Raw genomic sequence first — 23,977 nt, 5'->3', positions numbered from 1 at the left:
ATGAATGAGCATGTGGGTGAAGAAAAAAAGGGGGGGAATATTGCTAGAAGATAATATAAAGAATGTGCAACCAAAATTAATTTTTTAAGTCCAGGCTAGGCCTGGAAAACTTCACGTTAGTGGAAAAGCAAAACCTATGAAGTAGGCTCACCTGGTCCCCCAGGTTCCCAGAGCACAGAGGAGGACAAAGAGGAAGATTCTCATCATCTCCCTACACCAATTTAGTTTGGGGCACTCCCTCACAAAGCAGATATAGGAATCTAGCCACAACATGTGGAAATGGGATGAGCAAAGCCAGCAAGTGAGATTACCAGGCAAATACATGGGCAAGCAGCAGTGCAGTCTCTTAGCACAACACTGATTGTAACTAATTAACTAAAGCACCTCTCTCTGAGGCAGTGAATTTTATGTCTAGTGACCAATCTATCAAAGGCAGGGAAACAATTGTGGTTTAAACTGCCTTTTTTTCACATGTTCAAATCACTCCGAGAGTGCTTTTGGGGGAAATAAGGATCTCGAATCAAATCAGTTGGTTTGTTTTAAATTAAAATCTGAGCAAGAGCCCTTTGGGTCATTCTTAAGCTATACAAAAGCAAGTGATGAGAAAAAGAGGACATAATTTTCCACTGTTAAGAAGTCACACACTTTCTCTTATTTGTTTTTCCCAAGTGACCACTAAGCACAAATTTGGAAGAAAAAGTTTAAGATGTACACCAAGGTAGGAGCATAAAAGCAATTGTGGGGGGATAAATAATGAACTCCTGGGCAAACTTAAAGGAGAACCGTGTGCATGGCTGAACTACAGGTTTTTGCAAAGTCCCATCCCTTTGAACACCTCTCTCCAGCCTGACTCACACAGAAAATGCTGCTGCTGCAGTGATAATGTGAACCAGGGAGAACAGAAATGTCTCACTTAAAAATCTCAGCCCAATCCTCCAAAAACATAGCCTTAAAACCATGAAGAGAAGAAAACTACTGGTATGAGGAAACTGAAGAGTCCATGATTTCAGGGTTTTGACACATACTTTTTGCTTCACTCTGCAGTATTTTTCTGATTCAAAGCTTTTATTTAAAAATAGCTTCTGTCTTTTCCCTCTGCCAGGAAATTGCCATGATAGGACCAATCTTGCAGCCTTGCATGCTCATAATTTCCAAGAGAAACTATGCATGTGGAAAGTATGCAGGATCAGGTCTGCAGAAGAAACAGATGTGCCTCTGAGATGACGCCCCAGACCTGCACAAGGCTCTCTGCAGACAACCAGAAGCAGCAGGAAACTATGGCACCTCCTTCACTCAGCTCACTCTAGTCACAGCAAATGTGCACTGCCAAGTCTAGCACAGGCCAATTCAACTGCCAGCAGCCTTGTCGATATTAAATTTCCCCCTTTTTCTCCAGAAGGCAAAAAATTTGCATAGAAATGCTGGCTGCAACATGCAGCTTTAACAATAATAGCAAAGGCAGAGAAAAAGGGAGACTCACACTAAATTCAGCCTTTCAAACCCAAGCCATTACAGCACTGAAGAATGTGGGTAAAGTTTAGCACACAGCCAGTCTCATTTCAGTGGATTGAGACAGCAGGCTCTAGAGAATGCCTCTGACTTCTGTCATGAATGATGAATAAAAATTAGGATGAAATTTCGGCCCAGATTCTGGCAGCAGCATTACTTCATCCTGCTCCTCCCTGAGCACTGGAGTGATGTGACCTCAGTGACACACCCAGGACCAGAGAAAGCTGCACAGTGAATAAGAAGGGAAAGCAGCAGCAAGAATGATGTGAGCAGGACAGGCAGCTAAGCATCACTGCTGATGCAAGGCTGGAGAAACTCAAGTCTTGCTGAAAGGTGAAGCTCCAATCCATATCAATGTGATAAGGAGTGCATCCTTTTATGCTGTATTTCCTCTAGCATCCCCTGAAAAATCCAAACCAATTCATACCATTAAAGCTAAATTAATGCTTTTTATATTTAAGTCTCACTTAATTACATTATACCAAGAACGGATGGCTTAGATCTTTCTTTTGCCTTTGCTATGCTTTCTCTGGTCACATTTGAAATAATTTCTACATTAACAATTATTGTAAGATTTCTTTACCAATAAGTTGACTTACTTCTTCAGGTCAACTCAAAGCCTAAATAATCAATACCTGTAAAACACTGAGCTTCACAGAGAACAGTAAGCAAGCATAAAAAGCCCCATTATACTGGTACCCGCTGGGCAGAGCTGTAGAGGAAGGACAGGAATCACTGCTCTGTTCTATTCCACAGCAGAGCCTCGAACAATCCGATACATGCCCTAGTGCCCTTTGCCTCCTTCAGCCGCATCCAGTTACAGCAACAATTCTCCAGGGCAGAGACCGTGCCTTAGCACATCTATTCTCCAGGATTGGGGCCAGGAAGGCACGGGGAAGCTGACAGGCACATGCACACACTGCACACCAGCACTTAGGCAAACTCTGTAAAATGTAGCACAGTGCAACATCTGGTTCTAGGTGTGCGTGTGTGTGCTGTCTTGAACCCCTACCAGGTTTTGCTCCTTCTATTGTTCCTTATTAATATGCTTTTGCTTCTCCATTTCCTTCCTAAGAATGTACCAAGAGTTGAAACTCTTTGATTCCAAGGCACCCCAAAGCCCACAGATGTGAAATCAGCTTCATGATGGGACTCACTGATCTGCTCTCCAGCAATCAGCCAACTCCAGCCTCATGTGGGAAACCCAAACTACACATGATCTCCTTGCCAGCTGCAAAAGCTGTGCTACATCTGAACAATGAGGGCAACCTTGAATTTATGGCCAAGCACAGAAAGACAAGTCCTCTTCACAAGTCTGTGCTATCCCTTCATCAGTGTCAGCCGCCTCTGCTGTTCAGGGCTGTGCTCAGCACAGAAAGGCTCTGCAAGGGCAGGTTACCTGCTCACAGCACTTTCCTGCTATTTTTTTGGCCCTGAAAATATGTCTCAGCTGTATCAGCTGAACACATCTGAAAGGCCAATAAATTCCTCGGTGCACCATTTCCAGAAAGAATACATCTAAAATAAAATTCCCAGCAGCTGCATTGACTTTGTGACTCCATGAATGAGGCTCCTGATGGCTGTGGCACCAGGACCCAAGGGACTTGGCATGGATCCCTGCTTTGCTCTCCACTGATCAAATTCTCACCCTGTACCACCACCTGAAGAACGGAGTGGGGAGCTGATCTGCCTGACAAGAGAGCTTGCCAAGTTTATTTTGTTTTAAAATTAAACTCAATGAAAACTTCTGTAATTTATGCATCATAAGCCAAGTGAGCCAACGCACAAACTGCTTTGCAGGCACAGCCAGGGAGATGAAAACATCACAATGTGCAGCATAAACATAAGAAAAAAGAAAAAGAACAGCGAAGCAGGGGGACATTTCAGGACATTTTTGTTGCCAAAGCTCAGAAGGCACAACTAGAGGACAGGCTCCCAGAGGGCAGCAAAGGCAGCAGCAAGCCCCAGGCTGACACTGCCTTGCAGCCCTGATTCCAGATGGGGAAGGGCTCCAGGAGTGCGGATCCACACTGGATCTCATCAGCCCAGAGGAGAAAGGCTGTGCCTTGCACACCAGCTACCAAAAACCCAGGAAAACACCTCTGCACCACAGTGTGTGCAGAGCTGCCACTGCAGCTGCCAGCATTTCCCCCTGCCTGTAACCGAAGCAGGGCTTGCCCACTGCTGCTGCTCTCAGTTCAGCACGGTTGGTGAATGCAAGGTCCGCATACATTTGATTTAAAGATTGAAAATATTATGTAATGTGCATATTGTGACACGGGCCTGGTTTAAGGCAACACTGAATATTTAGGGAACAGCTTCACTGAGTTCAAGCCACAGATATGATGTGACAGGCAAAGTAAAGCTAAAGCTGCTCCCATCTGCATGGGGGTGCAATACAACATATAACAGCAACATACAGCATGCAAGTGGACTGCTTCAGTCTAAGTCCTCTCTGCAGTGACTAGTGAAGCTTTTTTTTTTTAAACTTTGTTTAAAAAAAAATGAAAGCTATTATCACTGCTTTTACTATGTTAAAGCCTGGTGTTCAAAGAATAACACATCTGTTTCCAATTTTGTACTGGGGATGGGGGGCAGAGGAAGGCAAAAAAGAAAGCAGAGAAAGAAAATGACAGATGCCCAATGCCCATGTCTGAGAAGCTTCCTGTGGGATTTTCCAATCTATCACGATGAACCTGATGATGCTATGCTACCCCACCTGCTTAGGAGCAGCCTAACTTCTTTCAGACTGAACAACTGCCATTCAGCAGACAGAATGCCTGCAGAGCCACAGCCCTGACGTGAATGACACGGACAGATCCTTACGCAGCCCCTCCTAATAACACCTACCTCATGTTTTTGCTGTTCCGAAAGCATGTCCTAAACCTACCAGAACAACTTAGCAATGATGTCTTTGTACACTGAAACGAGCCACACAGTTCTTTGACCTGTGTCTTTCCTTCAAAACCCAGGGGAGAGAGAGGAGCATCTGTTCCCACTGCAGCTGTCTTCCCACCTGGTGCCCTGCTGGGGCACTGTGAGAAGCAGCAGGAGACCATGTTTTTAGCAAGACAGCATTGTGCAGGCAGCACCCATCAGTTTGATAACGCTGGTCTGGTCATCCTTCCAGCCGTCCTTGACTCCTGGGTGTGTAGTCTGCATTTGGGAATCATGCCCTGCAGTGGGGCATGTTAACTGCAGCAGCATTACTGCCTCGCTGTGCTTCCTGGGTGAATATTTCCTCCTGCAAAGAGCAGGCCATAGACACAGGCAAGAGATGTGTCTGCCTTTCAGAGCCCTTAACAACCTCCTGTGTCCTGTCCAGACCATGAAAAGAAGGAGTATGCCTCAGGGAGCTGCATTCTAGATGCCAACTTCATGTCATGGTCAGTAGATTCCCCCCTTACAAGCATGTGAGCCAGGTGCAAAACTAATTTTCTTGACCTAGATTCATTTCACACTTCAATACAAAAGTCTTGGATCTATGGTTTTGCTCACAACCAGCTCTGGGGAGACTGTACTGGAAACATGAATTTATAATCCTGACAATAAACCATGGTCTATTTAATCAGGCCGCTAGCTGGTAGCCACAGCCATTCTGCATCCTTCCCAGAGTGTAGCTAAGCCTCTGCCCCTCTGGTTTCAGCACCGAAGGGGCACACTGGTGCACACACCTGTCAGCACACCACTGCAGGTGAATATGAGCAGCTGAGCTGTGTCTCCCGTGCCAGGCCACCCTCAGCCACCCAAGCCATCCCTACACTCTCAATTCCAGCTGCACTGCTCCTCCACGATCCTCTCTCTCCAGCGGTACATCAATCTCCATGTTTCAAAAGTCAGCTGAGCCAAAACTACTCAAGCAAAACCTGTCCTCAAATGATTTTTTGTGAGGTTTTCTATTGTTAACTGAACACTGCTCATCTATACCAGGAAAGGAGTGTGCACAGAGATAGAGTGGCTGCACACTACAAAGTGTGCAGAATGTATTTCACAGTGTGCATGCTCCTAGCACAAAGTATCTTCAAACATAAAAAGTTGTTCTTGGCACACTGTATATTCCAGATCTTATTCCAGCTGCCTCAGGCTGTGGGTGTGCTTGGGGTGCCATAACCCACAGTCAGTGGGACATCCAATATGCAACAAATTCATCGTTGAGTTCACCTTGCAGAAACTTCCCCAACTCTGCCATCCCTGCTGTCCCACGCTGTGCCCCTATCTACTACCACAGGCAACCTTTTCTTCTCTTAAAAGCCATTCATCTCTTCCACACAAGACCAAAATAAGAAACTGTGGCCTCAGACTCAGAATTAAGAAGACAGGACCAGAATGCAAGCAGACCATTTTCTGGCAGTGACTTTCTCTGTGGCCTCCCACAGATCATTTAATCTTTTTATCTTCACTTACCCCACCATCACAAGAACCTTCTATTTATATTACAGAGTAAGTGTTTGCATGCAATTTAGCATTTGCAAAGCCTTTGAAGACTGATAAATTAGGATTGGATACATCCCATTAAAAAGCCACAATAATAATTAAACCCTCTCAAGTTCACATACCTATTATAACAACACTTATACGTTTGGACTCTCCAATCTGACATGGCAAGTTTGATGTTTGTGTCTGATTCCCCTTAAGCCACATCAAGTTCAAATAAAACAAGCTTTGACTCGGATGAGCTATTCATGTGCCAACCTAATGCAGAGCCTTCACTCTGTAGAACACCAATGCCTTATGGACCATCATTCCTGGATTTTCTTTGGCCCATGTCCTTAAACAAAATTTGAGAGCCCCAATGGTTGGACAGGCCAGCTAGGAGTGCTCACCCTGACCTGACGAATTGCCTGTGCTCTGCACAGCAGGGATGAGAAGGACTGCAGAGAAAGGAAAATGCCATTTGAATCCCAAGTGTGCTGTGATGCAGGGGTTCAGAGGGAAAAAGAGTCTGTACCTCAAATGTGGTGTACAATGGGGAGTTCTGCAGGAGTTCACATTGGTGTACATTGGTGTTCACAATGGTGTACTGGGGAAGGCAGGTGGAGGTTGGAGCTCCAGCCCTCCCCAGCCACCAAAGCGATGCCTTTTGCCACCAAGCAGCAAACCTGAGTGGGCTTAAACACAAGAGGTGGAAGCCCTGGAGGAACAAAACCACCCTGGACTTGTGCCCAGGAAAGGCAATGGTGGCTGAGTCTCACCCATGGAGGCAGACAGAGGACTCCCAGAGGAGCTCGGGATCCAGACAAGCAACAAGACAATCTGCCCTTGCTACCCAAGACAGAAATCCACTCCCTTGGTCAACAGGGAAGTCAAAGTAGGGTGCAACCTGGCATTTTCAAATCATCCTCTCTCACACTTCATCTCACCTGATAAATAAATGTATTGTTTTATGGCTGATGACAGTGGGTATCAGGGGGAAGAGAAGAAAAGCAAGATGTTGTTTGGGACTATTAAGCAAGCCACAACCCCTCCTGTACACAGATGCAGACAGTGAATGGAGGCTGTAGTCCCTCACTCAGAGAGGGCAGCAGGGAGAAGGGGGTAGCAGCTAGGGAAGCGTGCAACCAGGCAGCCCTTACAGAGCCAAGAAAATACCTACCATTTAACAACTGAAGCACTGCATTCATCTGCGTTCTGTTCTCTGCTGAGGGCGGGGCTTTCTCTGTTGAGTAACATCTCAACAACTTCTAGCTTTTACACACAGACTGGATGATGTGTGGATATCAGCAAGGAGGAGTAGCTAATTAGACACCCAGAAAGTGGGTGAGTGAGGACCTAAAGACCTCGGGCAATAACCCAGTGGAGGGCCCTTGAAAACTGGGAAAAGCATCACTGTATCTGGAGAAGTGATACACAGGCTGTCAGTCCATGGCCAAACACTATACTGAAGGGAGCACTTCCATCTGAATGGCAGGTTTGGGCTAGTACCTCTGCTTAGCTCAGCACTGTGCTCCATGAACCAAACCATTCACAGGGAATAAGCTTGGTCTTACTCTACAAATGCTGCTTAGTCTGAGAAATACATCTGACAAACAGGGCTTTTCTTCTGGCACTAAATTAGCAGACATTCCTGTGACAACACTCCTTCAGATGCCACCCTTCCAGCAAGCACCTTTACCCTGGCATTTGCTTCTAAGCCTAGGTTTAACCTCTTATTTGGAGCGCATGAATCCATTTGTATGACTCCTGCAGTGCTCCTTTCTGTTGGCTGCAGAGGATTGAGACTAGATGAAAAGGCAAGGGAGGGGATGCAGACTTTCATCATCTCCTCAGCTGAGGCTGCGAGGAGAAATGAAAAACAGTATCAGTATGTGCAATCACATTCCTACTTACACTTGAGCAGTAACCCTTCTTTTCATCCCTAAAAGGGTGCCAAGATCCACTGTGAGGCTTTTATTTTGGAAATATATACATTCAGCACTGTGGATGCAAAAAGATGATCCTGGGTAATGAAAAAAGGGGATAGAGGGCGGCATTTTTCCAATGACAACAAGGAAAACCTTGCTGAGACCTGAGTGGTGACAGGAAGGAAATACCAGCCTGAATATCACATCTAGGGACTGCTCTAAGTTAAACACCATTCAAAAGCAAAAAACCTCTGATACTAGCAGTGTTAAATCATATCTTCAGATTATCACAGTTTAAAATGAAAATGATTATTCATTGTGGTTAACACTTAAAGTGATACCAGCACCAGTCACTGAGGTTTGCACAAGTCTGTGTGGCAAACTTCTCACGCAGGAAAGCCATAGGAGACTGGCCATTATTAGCACCCAAAACAAGCCCCTAACAGTTTTTTGCTCTAACCTCAAGACACACACTAAGAGATGTTTTGGATGACACCCTAAGCCATGGTTTATCTCCCCATGCTGCTTGAGACACACAGCCGTCTGCAGCCCTACTGTCCAAGTTTAGAGCAAATTTGGGGAAGAATCCCCCCAAAGGAGCTCCGGTGGGAAAAGCAGATCCAATCGGCCCCTCCCCCCAACTGGTCCGGGAGGAAAGAAAAATACCTCCTTGGAGAAAGGTGGAAAAAAACCCCCTGTTTATTAAACAATAAGACCAAAACAGTATCAAAACAATGAGACCCCTTGCCACTCTAAAAGAGATGACAAACTGAGAAAAACCCCGGGTTCAAGCAGCAGCTCACTCAGTCTCTGATCAGTCTCTCAGTGCTGGAATTGTCGCAGGCCAGGGCCGGCCCGGTGGGCCACAGCTGCAGCTGCCGGTGCTCTCCTGGGTGTTCAGTCCAGAGCAGTTCCAAGAGGTCCAAAGAAAAGGGAAAAAACAGTCCAGGGAACTTCTTTGCCTCAGCTAGCTAACACTAACTAAAAAGCAAAAGAAGAGCTCTCTGTCCCGCTGTCTGTCCGCAGACAACACAGTCAGGAGCAGGAATGTGGAGGAGTGCAGTGTCTGAAAAACAAAACTGCGCGCTTCTTCTCTCCCCCTTCACTCTCTGTAACACTCTTAAAGGTACAAAACTTATTATTATTCAACATAAACAGAATGAGACGATTGGGGATAAAAGCATCATATAGTCAACCCAGGACACCTACAAACACACGTCAGCACAGGGTGGTTGTCCCACGTCACACACTAACACCTTGACAGTCTTTACCCCAAGGCAGTGAAGGACAAGTGTCTTGGGGCCAGGATTGGTGCCCAATGCACTTTCAGGCTCTGCTCTGCCTTCTCAGCAGCTGTGTGCACACTCAAGAGAAAGAGGGTCCTCCTTCACCCTAAAAACAGCAATGACCTTCAGTTATGAGCCTCATTCCTTCTGCATTTGGTCTCCAAGCCAGCAGCAGTATTTTTAGATGGATGATGAATAGATGTCTTGGAGCATTATGTAGTCAAATATAACATAAATTTTTGTGGATTGCAAACATGCATATAAAGAAGTTAGGAAAAATATTCAAAGGTCAAAATGCAGTATCATGGGATTTCTCCACAGCAAAAGCTCTCCCTAATGTTCCTGTCTTTTTACTACTCAGTCTACTTTTTTTTACATCTGAAAGGGAAGAAATGAAAGAGATGTACTAGAAATCTAGGAAAATCCCAAAAACTTTCTGAAAAAAACCCAAACAGATCTACTCCCTTTCTCTGCTAGGTCAGGTCTACAAATACAGTAATCTTCAAGGAAAAAAAAATAGGGGGAATAAAAAGAAAAACAAAAGTCCTGTGAAATATTTTCTCTAAGATTCAGCAGTGAAATACTGTCAGGCTACTGTTTAAAATCATTGTTTAAAAATTATTTTTTATTTACTGTTTAAAAATTATTTTTTGCTGTGTTTCAGTTCTTCCCAATGTTGTCTATATAATAAGCACTTCAAATGAAATTACGTTATTTTAAAACACACCATAGTAGGCAATTACAATAGCTGAATACTAAATGCCAATATAATATAGACCAGATTTATTGTTGTTCCTTAACTTTCTGCCATGTTCATTATATTTTAATGAATAAGGTTTCACATTAATTTTTTAAGCCTTTGCCTTGGAATCATGCTGCTCTTCTGCTGTAATTGTGGTGCAGAATTAGGTGTCTATTCACATTCTCCTCCTAAGTCCTGGAGACAAAACCTCCCTTTTTTTCCCCCTAAGTCAGCAACATCACCTCTTGTTCCTATTTTCTGGAGAGAGCCCCATGGCCAGTGGCACTGCCACTGCCAGCCAGGCCGGGTCCCAGTGAGGACCAATCCCTCCTGCCTGCTGAGCCTGGAGATGAGAGCAGAAGCACCAGGCGAGCAGGATTTGGCAGGACCAGGGCAGCACCCATGAGTCCAGTTGCACCTGTCTGACTAGGAGGACTCTTCAATGGCAGCATCACCATTGGTGCTGCCCTCCCCATCTGGTTGTATCTGCCATCCCACTTTTCCCCAGTTTTCTCCTACCTTCTGTCACACCCAGGGAGACCCAGCTTACCTGAATGGTCTTTTCTAATACACTGACAATACATGAAAAAACAAAGGATGCAGACACACAAGGACCATCGTGGGTAGGGCAAGGTAAAGGTAGCATATGATACAAGGCTTTTTACCCTGTGAATCTCTTCTTCACCTAGGACAGACTGTAAAGAAATTAGAAGATGTGAGCAGAAATACAGGTGCTGGGCAGAACATAGGTCTCATTTGCAAGCTGTTGTCTTCCATGGGACAGATTTGATTCCCTGGTCTCAAAGCCTCCAGCAGCTCAGCAGCTGGTCACGTTGCTCCATGCAAGGATGCTGGGTATAACTGAGAGCAAGGGAAGCCCTTCCTCTGCACACAGACACTTGTTAATTCCAGTTATTCTGTGTACTTACAATACTTTAATTATTCATGTCAATAAACTATAGGAAATCTCATTCAATTAGAATTGCTTTTTAAAATATTTTTTTCCTGAGATAAAATTAAATTGCTTTATTACAAGATTAGTCTTGCCCTTGTTTTTGTGCTCTTTTGAAGTGAACAGAAATTAAATCCTGGCTCCTGGGATATTGCAAGATGGTGGGAAAATGCAAACACATGCCTGGGGACTACTTCCTCTGCTGGTCCACAAGCCGAGTTTCTGTCCTTGTCATCCACTTCTGGTTGCCATCTCCTCCTTCCTCCTGATGATCATCTTCTCAAGTGCTATCCTCTTAATTCCCTCCTATCCAGAGAGTCTCCCTCATCACCTTTATTCACTCCCTCAAAAGCAGGCACCTTTCCCTATTCAATCCTTCCCTCATATCTCACTTTCTCCATGGCACTGCTTGCCATATCCTCTTTCTTCTCCACGATGTCCATCCCACTCACACCACCAGGGCAATAATAAATCCTCCTTTGCCTCCTGCCTTCATGCTTTTATGATTCCCAGGTGCTCTTGCCATCTCCTCTCCCCTGCTCTGCCCTTTTGCCCCATGCTGTGGTTCCCCACCCACCTCCATGGCAGAGGTTTTGCTGTGACCTCTGGCTCACTGCTGATGCCAGAGACAGACACACAAGCACTGAACAAAGAGCAAAACTACTTGTATTCCCTCACTGCTCCATTCTCCTCCCACTTCATGATTTTTCCTCCAAACTCACGACCATTTTGCCCACCAACATGCTGCAACTCCTTCCACATTTCACAGCTCAGTTTTGAACTCTGCACCGGCACTGCTCCACAGCAGAGATTTCTACCCAACTGAGCATATCAAGCCTTGCAAGCTTTGCCAGTTGCTGCTCCTCCCACTGCTGCTTCCCTGACATGCATCTGCTTGCAGCAGCCAGGGAGGATCCCTCGAGCTGGCCACAGGGCTTTTTGGAGGGCTACCAGCCTGCTGGATGCGCCAACCTCTCTGACAGCTGCATCCAACTCCCACTGGAGCGCTCTGTTCTTCCACCTGGCCACCCCGAAGAGTGTTTTGCCTCTGTTTGCAGTCAACAGATGTACCAACCAAGCATTTGAATCTAAGGTAGGACACTTAGAGGTGATAGAGTTCAAACTGTAATATGGGATGAGGTGCTCTATCTAAGAAGTCTGGCTTTTTGCGTTGAGTACAAAGGTCCAAAAAAATCCAGAATAAAAACCCCACCCATCATGAAATACCCACAAATTACTCATATATTAAACCCCAACCATATGAACTGTAAGAAAGAGAGCTGTATCATGCATAATTTAGTTGGCACACAGACAGTACTGTTGTGGGTTTCATGCACGTGAAATAAATGAGCATAAATTACTTCATTTGAATAACACCAAACACCTGATTCCAGAGACGGAGAAACACTTCACACTAAGGCTCTTGGCTTGTTGATGCTGCACCAGAGCAAATTAAAATTAGCAAGCTGAAATGTAGACAAACATCCTTGGTGCACCCACATCATGGCCCATGAACAGGAGGAACTGAACCATGATGATAGGGTGGAGCTACAGAGGAGACTCCCATTGATACAGGAAGTTTCAAAAAATGCACACACAATTCATCAATAAGAACAGCAGTAGGTTGGGTAGGCTATATCTTCATGAATTTGAGAATTTTCAATTTCTCCCCAAAATTTCATAACAGACCTCAGGAAAAGAATAGTTGATAGTATTTCTCACAAACCTCGGAAAAAAAACCCCACTTTTTTTGTCTGAATTATTCTGTTTTCCCATACACAGCTTCCTGTATCTAGCTAGACCACAAACATGTGATTGGAATGCTTCTCTCTTAAGAAAAAAGAAGTTTAAATAAAGCACTTCTGGTAATTTTACCTCCATGTCACATACGGATGCATATGACCTTTGCTTCCAACCATTTATTAGTGACAAAAGCCAAGTTTTCAAATTTTCACAAGTATCACAGATTCCCGTATTTCTCAAAAAGTTATTTGATTAATAGCAAACAATTATTCTTTCAGGAGTGAATTCCTCTGCTGCAGGTTAGAGTTGTAGGGCTGGAGAAGGATAGGCAGGTAATGGGATCTTCTCTAACAACGAATGAAGTAGATCTGCCTTAAAGATGTGACAACATTTCCTTTACTTTTTGCAGCCTTCAGCTTTCTGCCTGCCCATCATAAAACAGACATTCCACTGAAATGAGATAGGATATCAATACAAGAGACACTTGCAAATCTGGCCAGGCTGAGAGGTACTCTCAAATACAACACAGGGAAGATGGAATAAAGCATCTTTCACCTTTAAAACTGAGAGCAATGTATGCAAACAAGCCATAGGCATTGCTACGAGTCTGCACAACACTTCTTTCCTCCAATAGTTTCAGCTTCATGAACTAAAAATGAAGCATGAACACAGCTAGATCTGCCCAACATCTCCAACATTATGCAGCTCCCTCATCTCTCCTCAGCAGAACTGGGCAATGCTCTTAGCTTTGCTTTACTTCAAGGAGAGAAACCCAAACACACTCAACAGCCTGGTACTTACTGAGCTCAGCGATGCTCCCCACGCGTGTGGCAAGCAGAGACTGCTCGATGGTCCTCAGCTCTGACTGGCTGAACATCTGCACCTCCCCGGGCTTGTTTGACCTTTGCTGGTCCTTGTGAAGGTTCAAGCTGTCCGGCAGGCAGAGAACACCTACATTGGATAAAAAGAAAGGAGAAGCCCAATATAATTTCAGCTAGTATGGTAACTTTGCTGCCACCACCACATCGTTTTGGGGACATTCCAAGACACAGCCTGCATGTGCAGAGCTGGAAGACAACCAACATCTGTAACACAATGTCACCGATGACTCACGCAGAAGTGGCCCTTGTTAGCCCTTCTGAATATCTTCAAGCTGATTACGATGTCACCTCGGGATAATTCTTACAGAAAAACTTAGGAGGATTGCTCAAGGCGGAGTTCAAGAAAGTTTCAAAGAAGCCTGCAAGAAACTACTCTAAACCTACACAAAATTATTAGAAAATGGTACCTAATGGTATCTCAGAATTCCTAAAGATTGGCTTTCAAATTATATAGGAGACAGACAACATATTTACAGCTTTCTCCTGCAAGGGGATTTCACTGTCAATTGCCAAAATAAGGGACAGCATCAAGATGCTGTAAGTGTCATTGATGGCTGATTGAATTTCTTTTGTAAATACAGCTTCCAGCAATTGAACTGCTTGGGCTCCAAAAGCCCATTATGCAGAAGCCCTTAGAGCAGTGAATTTTTATGGTGCAGGGCAAAAATAAAGCTACTGACATAAAATGATTTACATACACATTCATTCAGGCACAAAAGTCACTTTCTGCCATGACATGTAAACCCTTAGGAATAGATGGAGGGCATCTATTTATTCACCAAAATCATTGTCATGCTAAAAATCAGAATGTATTTACAAGAGCAAACACTGCATTACCAGCCTTGGGCAACAGCTGCATTGGTCCAGCTTGGAGAGCAGGCTCTCCTCTTCCCAGGCTCTGTGTACAGTCAGCTCTGGCTATGCTTTTCACAGCACCACCTTCCTGATCCCTCTGGGACATATACAGGTGGAGAGCCACTGGAGGCAATGGAATTATACCTCTTTATGATGATTAAATATCATCTCCAAATATTACCTTTGAAAACAAGCTAGAGTAGGAAATGTATTTTTCCATTAGCTTTTACTACTCCTTTTTTTAAATACAGTGTAGGTTCTGCCCTTATGGGCCAAGCAGACTTTGCAAAACCCATTAAGGAAGAGGTACATATTTAATGTTTTTCTTCAAGGGAAGAATTTACTTCATTTCCGAGCTCAGTAAATATATGACACCCAACTGTAATGACCAATAATTCTGTCAGTAGATTGATAGAACTGTCAACGGTTGGAGCACTGCAAGATCAGGAAATGCACATGAAAGGAAATGCTTCTCTATCTTGTTAGCTTCACCAAACCACTTTGGATTCCCCTCCTCACATCTATCTCCTCCCTGCAACCAATTGAGTCTGCAAGTTATATTTGCAGCATGGACCTAAAAACATCCATCCTGGGAGGACAGAGGTGACACATGTTCAATGAGCCCATTCCAAAGAAAAAAGCAGGGGTATACCCTGGGAACACCAAGACCAAAAGTCTTGTTCACCACGGCCTTGAGACAGCAGCCTAAACAAGGATCACCTTCTGCACGCAGCAGTGGCACCAGAATAAAACCCCCAATAGACTGTTTGAATCTCGGAGATGGATGAGCAGGAACACGTAATTCCCAGCCCCTGGCCCTGGGCCAGGCTTGTAACAATGCCATGAATGTGTAGAAGGTCATGAGAGAGTAACACAGCTCGTAAGAAAGTGCCCTGGAGAGAAAAGAGCAGGGCACCTGACACAGCACTGGGGAGGGAACAATTCAAAGCCAAGAGGTAAGGAAATAAAAGCAACAACAGCTTATCAAACAAGCTCTTCCTATTTTCCTGCCATCACTCAGTGGCTGACTCTCATAAACACTTGGTGCACTGATCAACATTTATATTCTGTGGATGTACAGAGCTTGGGAAGTACAACACCAGCATTTAAAATGCAGGCTTGCCTGCATATTTTAGTAAGTATTCTCTCTCATTTTTTTTAGACTCTTCTTTATCATTTTAATGGATAGAAATTAAGACCAAATTGGAAGAGTCTTCCCTGCAGAAAACAGACATAAAAATGATCTAATATTCTAAGAGATTTCTAAAAACAAGAAATACAGCACAATCAGCCTTATGGCATCTTTAAAAAATGAATTGGATAATTTTTCTACAAAAACACACCTTAAGTGCAGAGAAAAAAATACTGCTTTAAGATAACTATACAAATAAAATTCAAATGGTTTAAAACTATAATTTTATACAGAAGATATTTCTCCAAGTGATTGATGCAGTGGGATATAAAAATTTTATTCTCTACTTTGCTTATGACTCTGTTCCCACAACTAGGCCTTTTCCTTACAAACAGCTCTAATGATTAATTACTCTTGTCTTTAGTGAGGGAAGCATATTCTTAGGCTCTTGGAGAGAAAAGCACCAATGAAATGCGAAATGAGCTATTGTTAGAAAACTTAACAAATTATAGGATGTGTCATGCCAAAGGGTTACACTTGGGCTGGAGATTAGCAGAGACACACAATAGCCAAACATCTGATTCTTATATCAAAAGTATAACTGACCAGATCGAATGACCAGTGGGGTGATGGAAGATTTGTTTGTAACTCATAATTTTGCTGGATCAAATCTGGTTTTCACAAGCATGGAGAAAATGAATTGTATGGCTTGGGCATGCAACTCAGCCAATCTTCTAGCTTCAACTGTTTCCCCCCAAAATATTAAAGCAACTAAAATGCTTTTTAGAAGAAAAACCCCCTCTTTTTTTATCAGTGTTTGATGTAAAGCTCAAATTTTCTGATGAAAGGCAACAGCAAGGAAGAAGAGAGCATTGAAGGGGAGGAGAAAAATATAAACACTTTGTGATTATAAATATCTTTTTTTATAAATAGAAAATGCTAAAAAGCCACTATCATCTTTCACTGGTTTGGCTACAGTTCAACTTCCTTATTTTCATTCTCTGTCAATTGGTATTATTCATTTGCTTTTTTCAGCCTTATTGTGTATTGAAGGTGAGGACCTCAAGTTTCCAAAGGCCTGGAAACCAGGAGTTTTTCCCCGTTCCTTTTCTGGCTGTCGCTGCCAGTTCTATCTGTCATTCCACACTAAAGATTTCTGTGCAGTATCTTCAGAAATGAACAGTGGTACCTGCCTTTTCTCTCAACTGGCACTGTTCAATGTCCTCCCTTTCTGCATGGTTACTCAAGCCTGTGCTCTTCTTTGCCCATGATTTTAGCTCTCTTCCTGCCCGTGATTCACTGCAGTGAAGCAGTCAGCAGCTGCCCGATGAACCCCGGGCCAGGCTCCATCGCGCATCCCTGTCGGCTCCGTGCCACCCAGCAATGCTCCAGCCACAGCCCAGCTGCTGGGAAGTGCTGCAGGACGGCCAAAGCACTTCGTGTATTTGGGTTTTGTCACCTCTTTTGGTGCTTCCCCTTGTCTCTGTGCCCTCCCTGGGGCATGGATCTGCCCAGGACTTGATTGCATGGACACATCCAGAATGGGCTATACCCAACACTGCTGTATTCACTTTGCCCTGGGCCTCAGAGTATCCTGCAATCTACAGGTGAAAGACTGAAGAGAAATCATACATTTTAAAATCAGCAGGATGCCAAAAAAATGACAGTGATAAGCTCCTGATGCTCCCCCCACCAAATCTCTAGAGAAAAAGCAACATCATAGAGAAAATCTGATGCACAATTAATACATTTCACATTTCCCTGCCTTCTGGGCCCAGCTAAAGCACAAGCCAGAGCTCAATCCCTAAGGACTTAAAAATCCCAAACCAAGTACTGCACAAAATGAAGGTGCCCAGACTTTTTATATAAAAGGAGCAGTTATTTTAAACCTTCATGCAAACTCATCCAGAGATTGGGGCACCGGTTAATTCTTCCAGCTTCCCCATGCACATTCCCACCTCTTGGGCTTAGCTGATGCACCACCCTGCGCTGCAAAGCAGATTTTGGCACAAAAATACATGCTTTCCTGCATACTTCTTTCAGAGCTTGCCACAGTGCTGACCAATGCTGTCCTTGCAGCATTGAGTGCATCACACAAATATCCCAAACTCAGTGCCCAGCAGCAGTCCAACAGAGCTCCTCAGTGTCTCCCCAGCAAAACAGCCTGAAGGACCTGAGAGCCAAGAGCAACCCCAACACAAGACACAGCAGCCATTGTGTGACCTCTTACAGCTTTTCAGAGCAGGAGAAATACAGGGATTGCAGACCAAACTTCACCTAAATACAGAGGACTCATTTCAAAAAACATTTTTTAAAATCTAAGCTCTACTTAGAGCACTTGTATACCAGCTCTTGCCCAAACAATTCCTGAAGTGATGGCACCTATGGTGCCCAAACCTCAACTATTGCTGAATTTATATATATTTTTATATATATATATAGCTGTACACAAAGGGATAGAACAAGGCAAGTAAGAAGTGTGCCCTGCTATATTTATGGGTCTGCAATATCTAATGTCATCCAAATCTCAAATTCTTTGCCTCCTCCCTCTCCTCTTTAGTATTCAAATTCCATGCTCTAAACAACACAATTCTTCAAAGGCATTAGATTAATAAAAACGCCCACTGAACAATGTGATTCAAATTGACCTATGGCTGAATAATGTAGCAGATACCTAATACAAATGTGTTTGCTTTCACTAAAAACCTAAGTGCTGTAAACACCAAAAATACTTTTTTCACATTACACCATCCATTCCTTTGGAAAGATTGCCAGACTTCTTTATACCAATTTAGAGTCTGAATAGAAACATGAATGCTTTGCTGCTCTCTTGTTATTTTTCTTTAAGTGCTACTAATTTCAAGAGAAAGTAATTCAAATAATCTTTTACCTCCCTCTTTGTCTATTACATCTTAAGCAAATGTATATATCTGGAGAAGAGTTAATACTCCCACTGCAAGGAATAGCTGGATCCTACTAAGAGTTTATAGAATTTAAGTGTGCAGGATAGATATAAGGCAAATTGCTCTACAAAATGAGCCTGAAAATGATAGTTAACCCTGAGCTGTCCCCAATACGTGGTGTTGCATATTGCATTGCTCAAGTAAATGCCAACCTTACCCAGGAGGACTACCTTCAGGAGTAGAAAATCCCCTCAGTCATTACAATTTATAAACTTTATTACATGGGAACACAGGACCAGAAAGTCTTTAAGACCAGTCTTCTCTCATCATCATGAGAAGTTCAAGAGCTTGCAAAACATCAATAATAAAAAAACTAAAAAACCAAAAAAAAAAAAACCAAACAAAAACCCACAAATAAAACCCCACCACAAACAACCAAACAAAAAAAAAGGAAAAAAACCCACAAAAACCCCAAAAACAAAACAGACAAAAAAAACCACAAAAAATCCAAAAAAACCCCACCACGACCAACAAAAAACAACCCCTTTTCTTTCACAAGCTCATGTACTAAAATACTTTCCAGCACCAGACAGCATTCCTGACATCTATATAAAGGTGAATGGGAAAAAATAAAAGGGCCAAAGGTATTGCCAGCTGCCTTTGCAACAGCAAAATACTTGGCTAGGTGCAAACCCCTCTTGGCTGGTATTCCAACATGCAGCACACTCTCCCAGCCCCACACCCGGCAGCCATGGCGACCAGGATGACATGAGGAGGGCACCAGCCAGGTGCTCGGCCATCGGGAGGGATGATATGGGATCAGCAGCACCCTGAGCTCAGCTCCCTCACACCAGGTGCACAGGAGCTGGTGAATGTAGTGACACAAACTACTACAGGCCAAGCTCACACCTGGAAAGAAACCCTATGGTCTCCATTGTTTTAAACAACCTGCGCCATCATTCCCAGGCTCGGCTTGTCCACCTGATGGGCAAGGCAGATGGAAAACATTCTCCTTACAGAAATGAGAGCACAGGGAAAACTTTAAAGCTAATCATATCAGCCACTATTTCCAGCTAACAGACGTCCTGGAAACCATTCAAGGCAAGAAGAGCAAAGTGTCCTCTTTCCACACATTCCAACCCAGTTAAATAACAAGGAGTGGCTTTGCATGGAGAAAATGCAAAGCACTTGGGAAAGCTAGGTGGTGAGATCAAGTTTCCAGAACTGGAGTCTTACAGCAGGCAGAGCAGCCCAAATGAGGATGGTTGGAGCAGGAACAGGAATCAGGAGACTAAAGGGACACTGCCTTTGTGTGTCTTTAACACCCAGTACCCAACGACATGAAAAGGCATTACAAAGCTCTATACTTCACCTCAAGATGCTGGCATTATGCAGGTAAGGTAATATTCATATCTAATATACAGAGAAAGTGCAATGAAAGAAGAGAAAGTGAAGCGTAGGAGAGTTTAGTAACTGATTCAAGGTGAAATAAAGTGTGTCAGAGAAAACCAGGAAAAGATCATAAGGCCTCTAGTTAACACACTTGAACCACAGGAGATCACTCATTCTCTCCCGGAAAAAACAGGAGAAGAGCAAATGAATAATGCTTAAAAATTACAGAACTGAGAGCCTAACTAAATCATCCAAAGCAGAGAGCACCTCTCTGTCAGATACCAGAGCAGATGCTACAGGAAGACAAGGTAATAGAATCATATTACAAGTTGTGATGGTGACATCTTTTCTTGTAACAAAATTCCTTAGCAGAGCACATTCTACTTAACTGGGATGTCCTCCCTATTAGGATCTCTCTAAAGGCAATAGTTTTTGCCTAATGATAATGAGCGGCAATCACTGCTGCTTAAAATGGCATAGAAGTAACAACAATTCAAATAAATTAGGATATATTCTGCTAGCACCAAGCAGTTAAGTGGTGCACAACCAAGTGGAACGTGGGATGGATTTCATTGTTCAGGCTATATATTACAATACAAAGAAGAATCAAAAAATTAAATCCCCCTAAACATAGAAACTGAGCTCCCATATCACCAACTATAGCTCTACATTTATTTTTATGAGGATATAGGGAAAAGAAAATCTTAAGTCTTGCCAAACGGAATTGCTAAACGTCAAAATTCTCAAAACCACCACAGAGACAACTACAAAAGCAGTAAACTTGGAGCAAGCCAGTCCATGAGGGAAGTAATGGAGATCCATCTCCCCATGCTTATCCCCAACGTCTTGCCCCAGTTTCCTAAAGCAGTCTTTGTGGTACTGCTGAAGATGCTGTTTTCCCATGTGCATCCAGAGGCTGGACAGCCAACAAGCGGGATAACAGCACAGTGAGGGGCAGCTGATGCCACAGTGAGGGCACCGACAGGCACCCTGTGCCTTCACCTCCCTGATTTTCACTACTGCTCTCTCCCTGCTGGCCACAAAGGGGCATTTTATCAACTTTGGAACAGGAAAATTGCACGCCAGCACTCTGCTCAGTCACGCTGTTCCACTGTCACAGTGACCATAAAAGTTCCAGTGAGAGTTGTGATTTTTTTGGCAAGGAGATGTTAGAGCTGACATAGTGCATTAATTTCATGTTGAGCACCCATCAGCTTGAGATTACCCTGATCTAAACTATGCTGCCCTAGAACTCATGATGTCTGGGGAAAAGGTTTTGTCTTTTTGATAGGAGGCATTCAGATACAAAAAAAAGGGGGGGGGAACAATTTGAAATGCCAGTACCATCTTCCTTCTTTGCTACATGCAAATAAATATAACACATTCAGGCCTCAGTGCGGCGACCCAAGAACAAGCTGAGAGGTCACAGGGAACCTGACGGAAGAAAAGATCACAATGAATGTGTTGGCAGTACCAGAAAGTGAGAAAGTTTGAAGAAATGCAGATTTTATGGCACCCAGTCGAATCATGAGAGTGGTCTCAGCAAGACCTAAGGCACAAACTCCAGGAGGAAAGGGATGTGCTCTGGTAGAAATGTGACCCTGGGAATGTGCAGGAGTACTAACTCATGCAAAAATGTGTTTGGCTAAAAACAAGCACAAGTTCCTCTTTGACTGAGAGTTCAAAGAAGGTCTAAGCCTTTGAGTCACCAAAAATGACTAAGAATGCGTTAATGGGTTTTATTTTACGGACAAAGGCCTGTCAGCTGATAACAGAGGAATGAGAGAGGATTCAGTGATTCATAGCTATAATACACTTTCCCAGAGCCTGTAATTTCCTTCATTCATTACCTGGGCCCCTGAAATGCCCAGCCTGGAGTGAAGCCTTCCCGTTCAGAACTATGATACGGGCACAGCCTGAGAGCCCCACAGTGCTGACACAGCATCTCTCCTGACCCAGCCCTGTCTCCTCCAGTGTTTGACACACAATGCACCAGAAGCTCTATCATGTATGAGCAGTGAGCTTCTTGTAACAATGCTGGTTTAGGCTTCTGGAGAAGACAGACTGAGGATCAAACTGCAAATGAGTAATCCCACACAAGGACGTCATCTTCTGGTTTTGCAAGACCTACAATCCAAACAGGCTCATGTTCCAGGTACTGCAGCTACAGTAAAGCAGCACAAAACGCCTGGTCCAAAAGAGCATATTTTCCATTGCTTTCTCTGTGTGCCACCAGATGTCTTCAAGGTGTCATCAGATGTCAGGCACATCGTTCCAAAACCATGTGCTTCTGTTTCTGAGCAGTGGCACTAATACTCCACCATACACTTGGCAAGAATACTTTGAAAACCCTAAAAAACTCCTCTTCCATTTGCTTCAATATTTGCAAAGATTAGTATGCTTTTTACAGGAGGAGTTGCTTGCCAAACAGCCCTTTCACTTCGGAACATCATCAGCTTATCCAAAACTCTATAAATAACACACAGCAGAACAGACACACAGTGCTGAGACTGAGCATGGGGCATTCCCATTGTAGGTACCAACCTCACCCTTCCCATTTCCCAGGTGGAAGCAGCTGGAAATGGGACTGAGGTGAGTGTGACAAAGCACCTGTGGTCTATGGAGCAATCACTTGCACTTGGGAGCCAGTCACATATGCAAAAGGTGATGCAAACCTGATATATACAGTAGGAATAAGGAGCGTTTGCAATTCCAACTAGTGAAAACACCTGACCATTCAAGGGTGAGGTGACTGGTTGATGGGAGAATGACACCACTTCCTGCAGAGCTGGGTGCTTTCTCTTTGCTTTTTAAGTCACCTTCCACAAATGCCAAAACCTTGGACTCTGGCCCAGGCAATGCTACCATAACATCACAAAGCTGCTAAAATCATCACCATCCTTCAATTTGAACAACTAAACCATCAGTCCTAAAGGTTTCTGGGAAGGAACCAGGTATGTGTTTTAAGAAATAAATATAAAATAAATAAAATTAGTTAAGTCTGCAGTCGGTAAGCCATCAAACCTGAAAACACATGACACATCGGGGCTGCAAGGAAACCCCATAACCTATGAATACATGTGAACAAAATTGTACTACGGCTGCATGTGGCCATGCATCACCAAGAAAATGCAGACAGTTCTGACAGAACTCTCACTGACTTGGGGTCAGGATGTTAGCCCCCCAGGGAATAAGTTTTGGGTAAACTGGAGTGTGTGGAGCCCACAGAAAAGGGTAACTAATTAGTCAGCTGTGCAAGCAGTTGAAAGGAAATCCTATCAGATTAGCAACTCCACCCTCACCATGAAAGCCCATGCTTAATGAAAGTAAATAATGATAAGATGGTTTAGAAACACAAGCTGCTATTTACTGGCTTTAGGGCAGTATCCCATCACTCCAAGAATTGACTATATTCCCTCCCACCCTGCTAAGGATGCAGTTAGCAAACAGATTATCACAGCAGGATAAAAACCACCTACCCACAAAGTTTACGATGCAGGATTACGGCAATCTCCTGAACTGCCTAAAAGCCCTCAGCAGGACGTGCCCCACAGCCTCTGTGTGGTTGGGTGCATCACTTGGGGTGTCCCCAGCAGCTGAGATGCCCCCACCTGTAAACACCTGAGCTCAGGGACTGACAGCCATGACCTGCATGGGACCAAGGTACCCATCCTCCCTCAGGAAAGGAGAAACTTCAGCATGTGCTTCAGTGGGGCTTTGCCATGTATTTAAAGCCAAATACTCACCTAAAACTTTCACTGACTGGAAAACCCTGGATACCAGCCAGATGACAGTCCTTTCTAAAAGTAACCTTTACATTCTTCCAAAATTCCTCTTGGCTTACTAAATAGAAATTGCCTGTTAATAGCACGTGTTTTTTACCATTCAGTCCTTTGATATACAGACACCCACAACAATAAATCAGTTCTGACCAGTAAAGGTTAACCTATATACATGCATATATATGGCAAAATCATTACAGACTATGAAAAAAATTTACAAGAAGAGAGGTTAGACTATGCTGCTAGCACATATTTATGATCACTTGCCCTATAGATTGCCTGACTGAACACATTTTAAATTCAAGTTTTATAGAGCTGATAGACATACTCTTCTCTACCCAGCTATAATACAAACTAAACATGTTCATGTGCATGAGCTCATTACATGGCTACTGGTTTTTTCAAAAAAGACTTAAGTTTATTTTACAGACATCTAATAGTTCCTTTTAATCCGTGCAG

The 23,977-nt window shown here is 43.7% G+C and overlaps 1 protein-coding gene across 4 annotated transcripts in view; it reads right to left on the bottom strand.

Annotated features, from left to right (window-relative positions):
• The window catches only part of ABTB3 (ankyrin repeat and BTB domain containing 3), a 179,833-nt gene that overhangs the window by 65,912 nt on the left and 89,944 nt on the right, over positions 1-23,977 (bottom strand). For all 4 annotated transcript variants that reach the window (XM_074539300.1, XM_074539301.1, XM_074539303.1 and 1 more), the window contains exon 2: positions 13,375-13,524. In XM_074539300.1, the coding sequence (XP_074395401.1) occupies positions 13,375-13,524 (150 nt within the window). The remainder of the gene's footprint in view (positions 1-13,374; positions 13,525-23,977) is intronic.

Source organism: Zonotrichia albicollis, chromosome 4, assembly GCF_047830755.1.
Source record: "Zonotrichia albicollis isolate bZonAlb1 chromosome 4, bZonAlb1.hap1, whole genome shotgun sequence".
Classification (NCBI taxonomy): domain Eukaryota; kingdom Metazoa; phylum Chordata; class Aves; order Passeriformes; family Passerellidae; genus Zonotrichia; species Zonotrichia albicollis.
The sequence above is the reverse complement of the archived record's forward strand: the minus strand, read 5'-3'. Positions and strand labels throughout refer to the sequence as shown.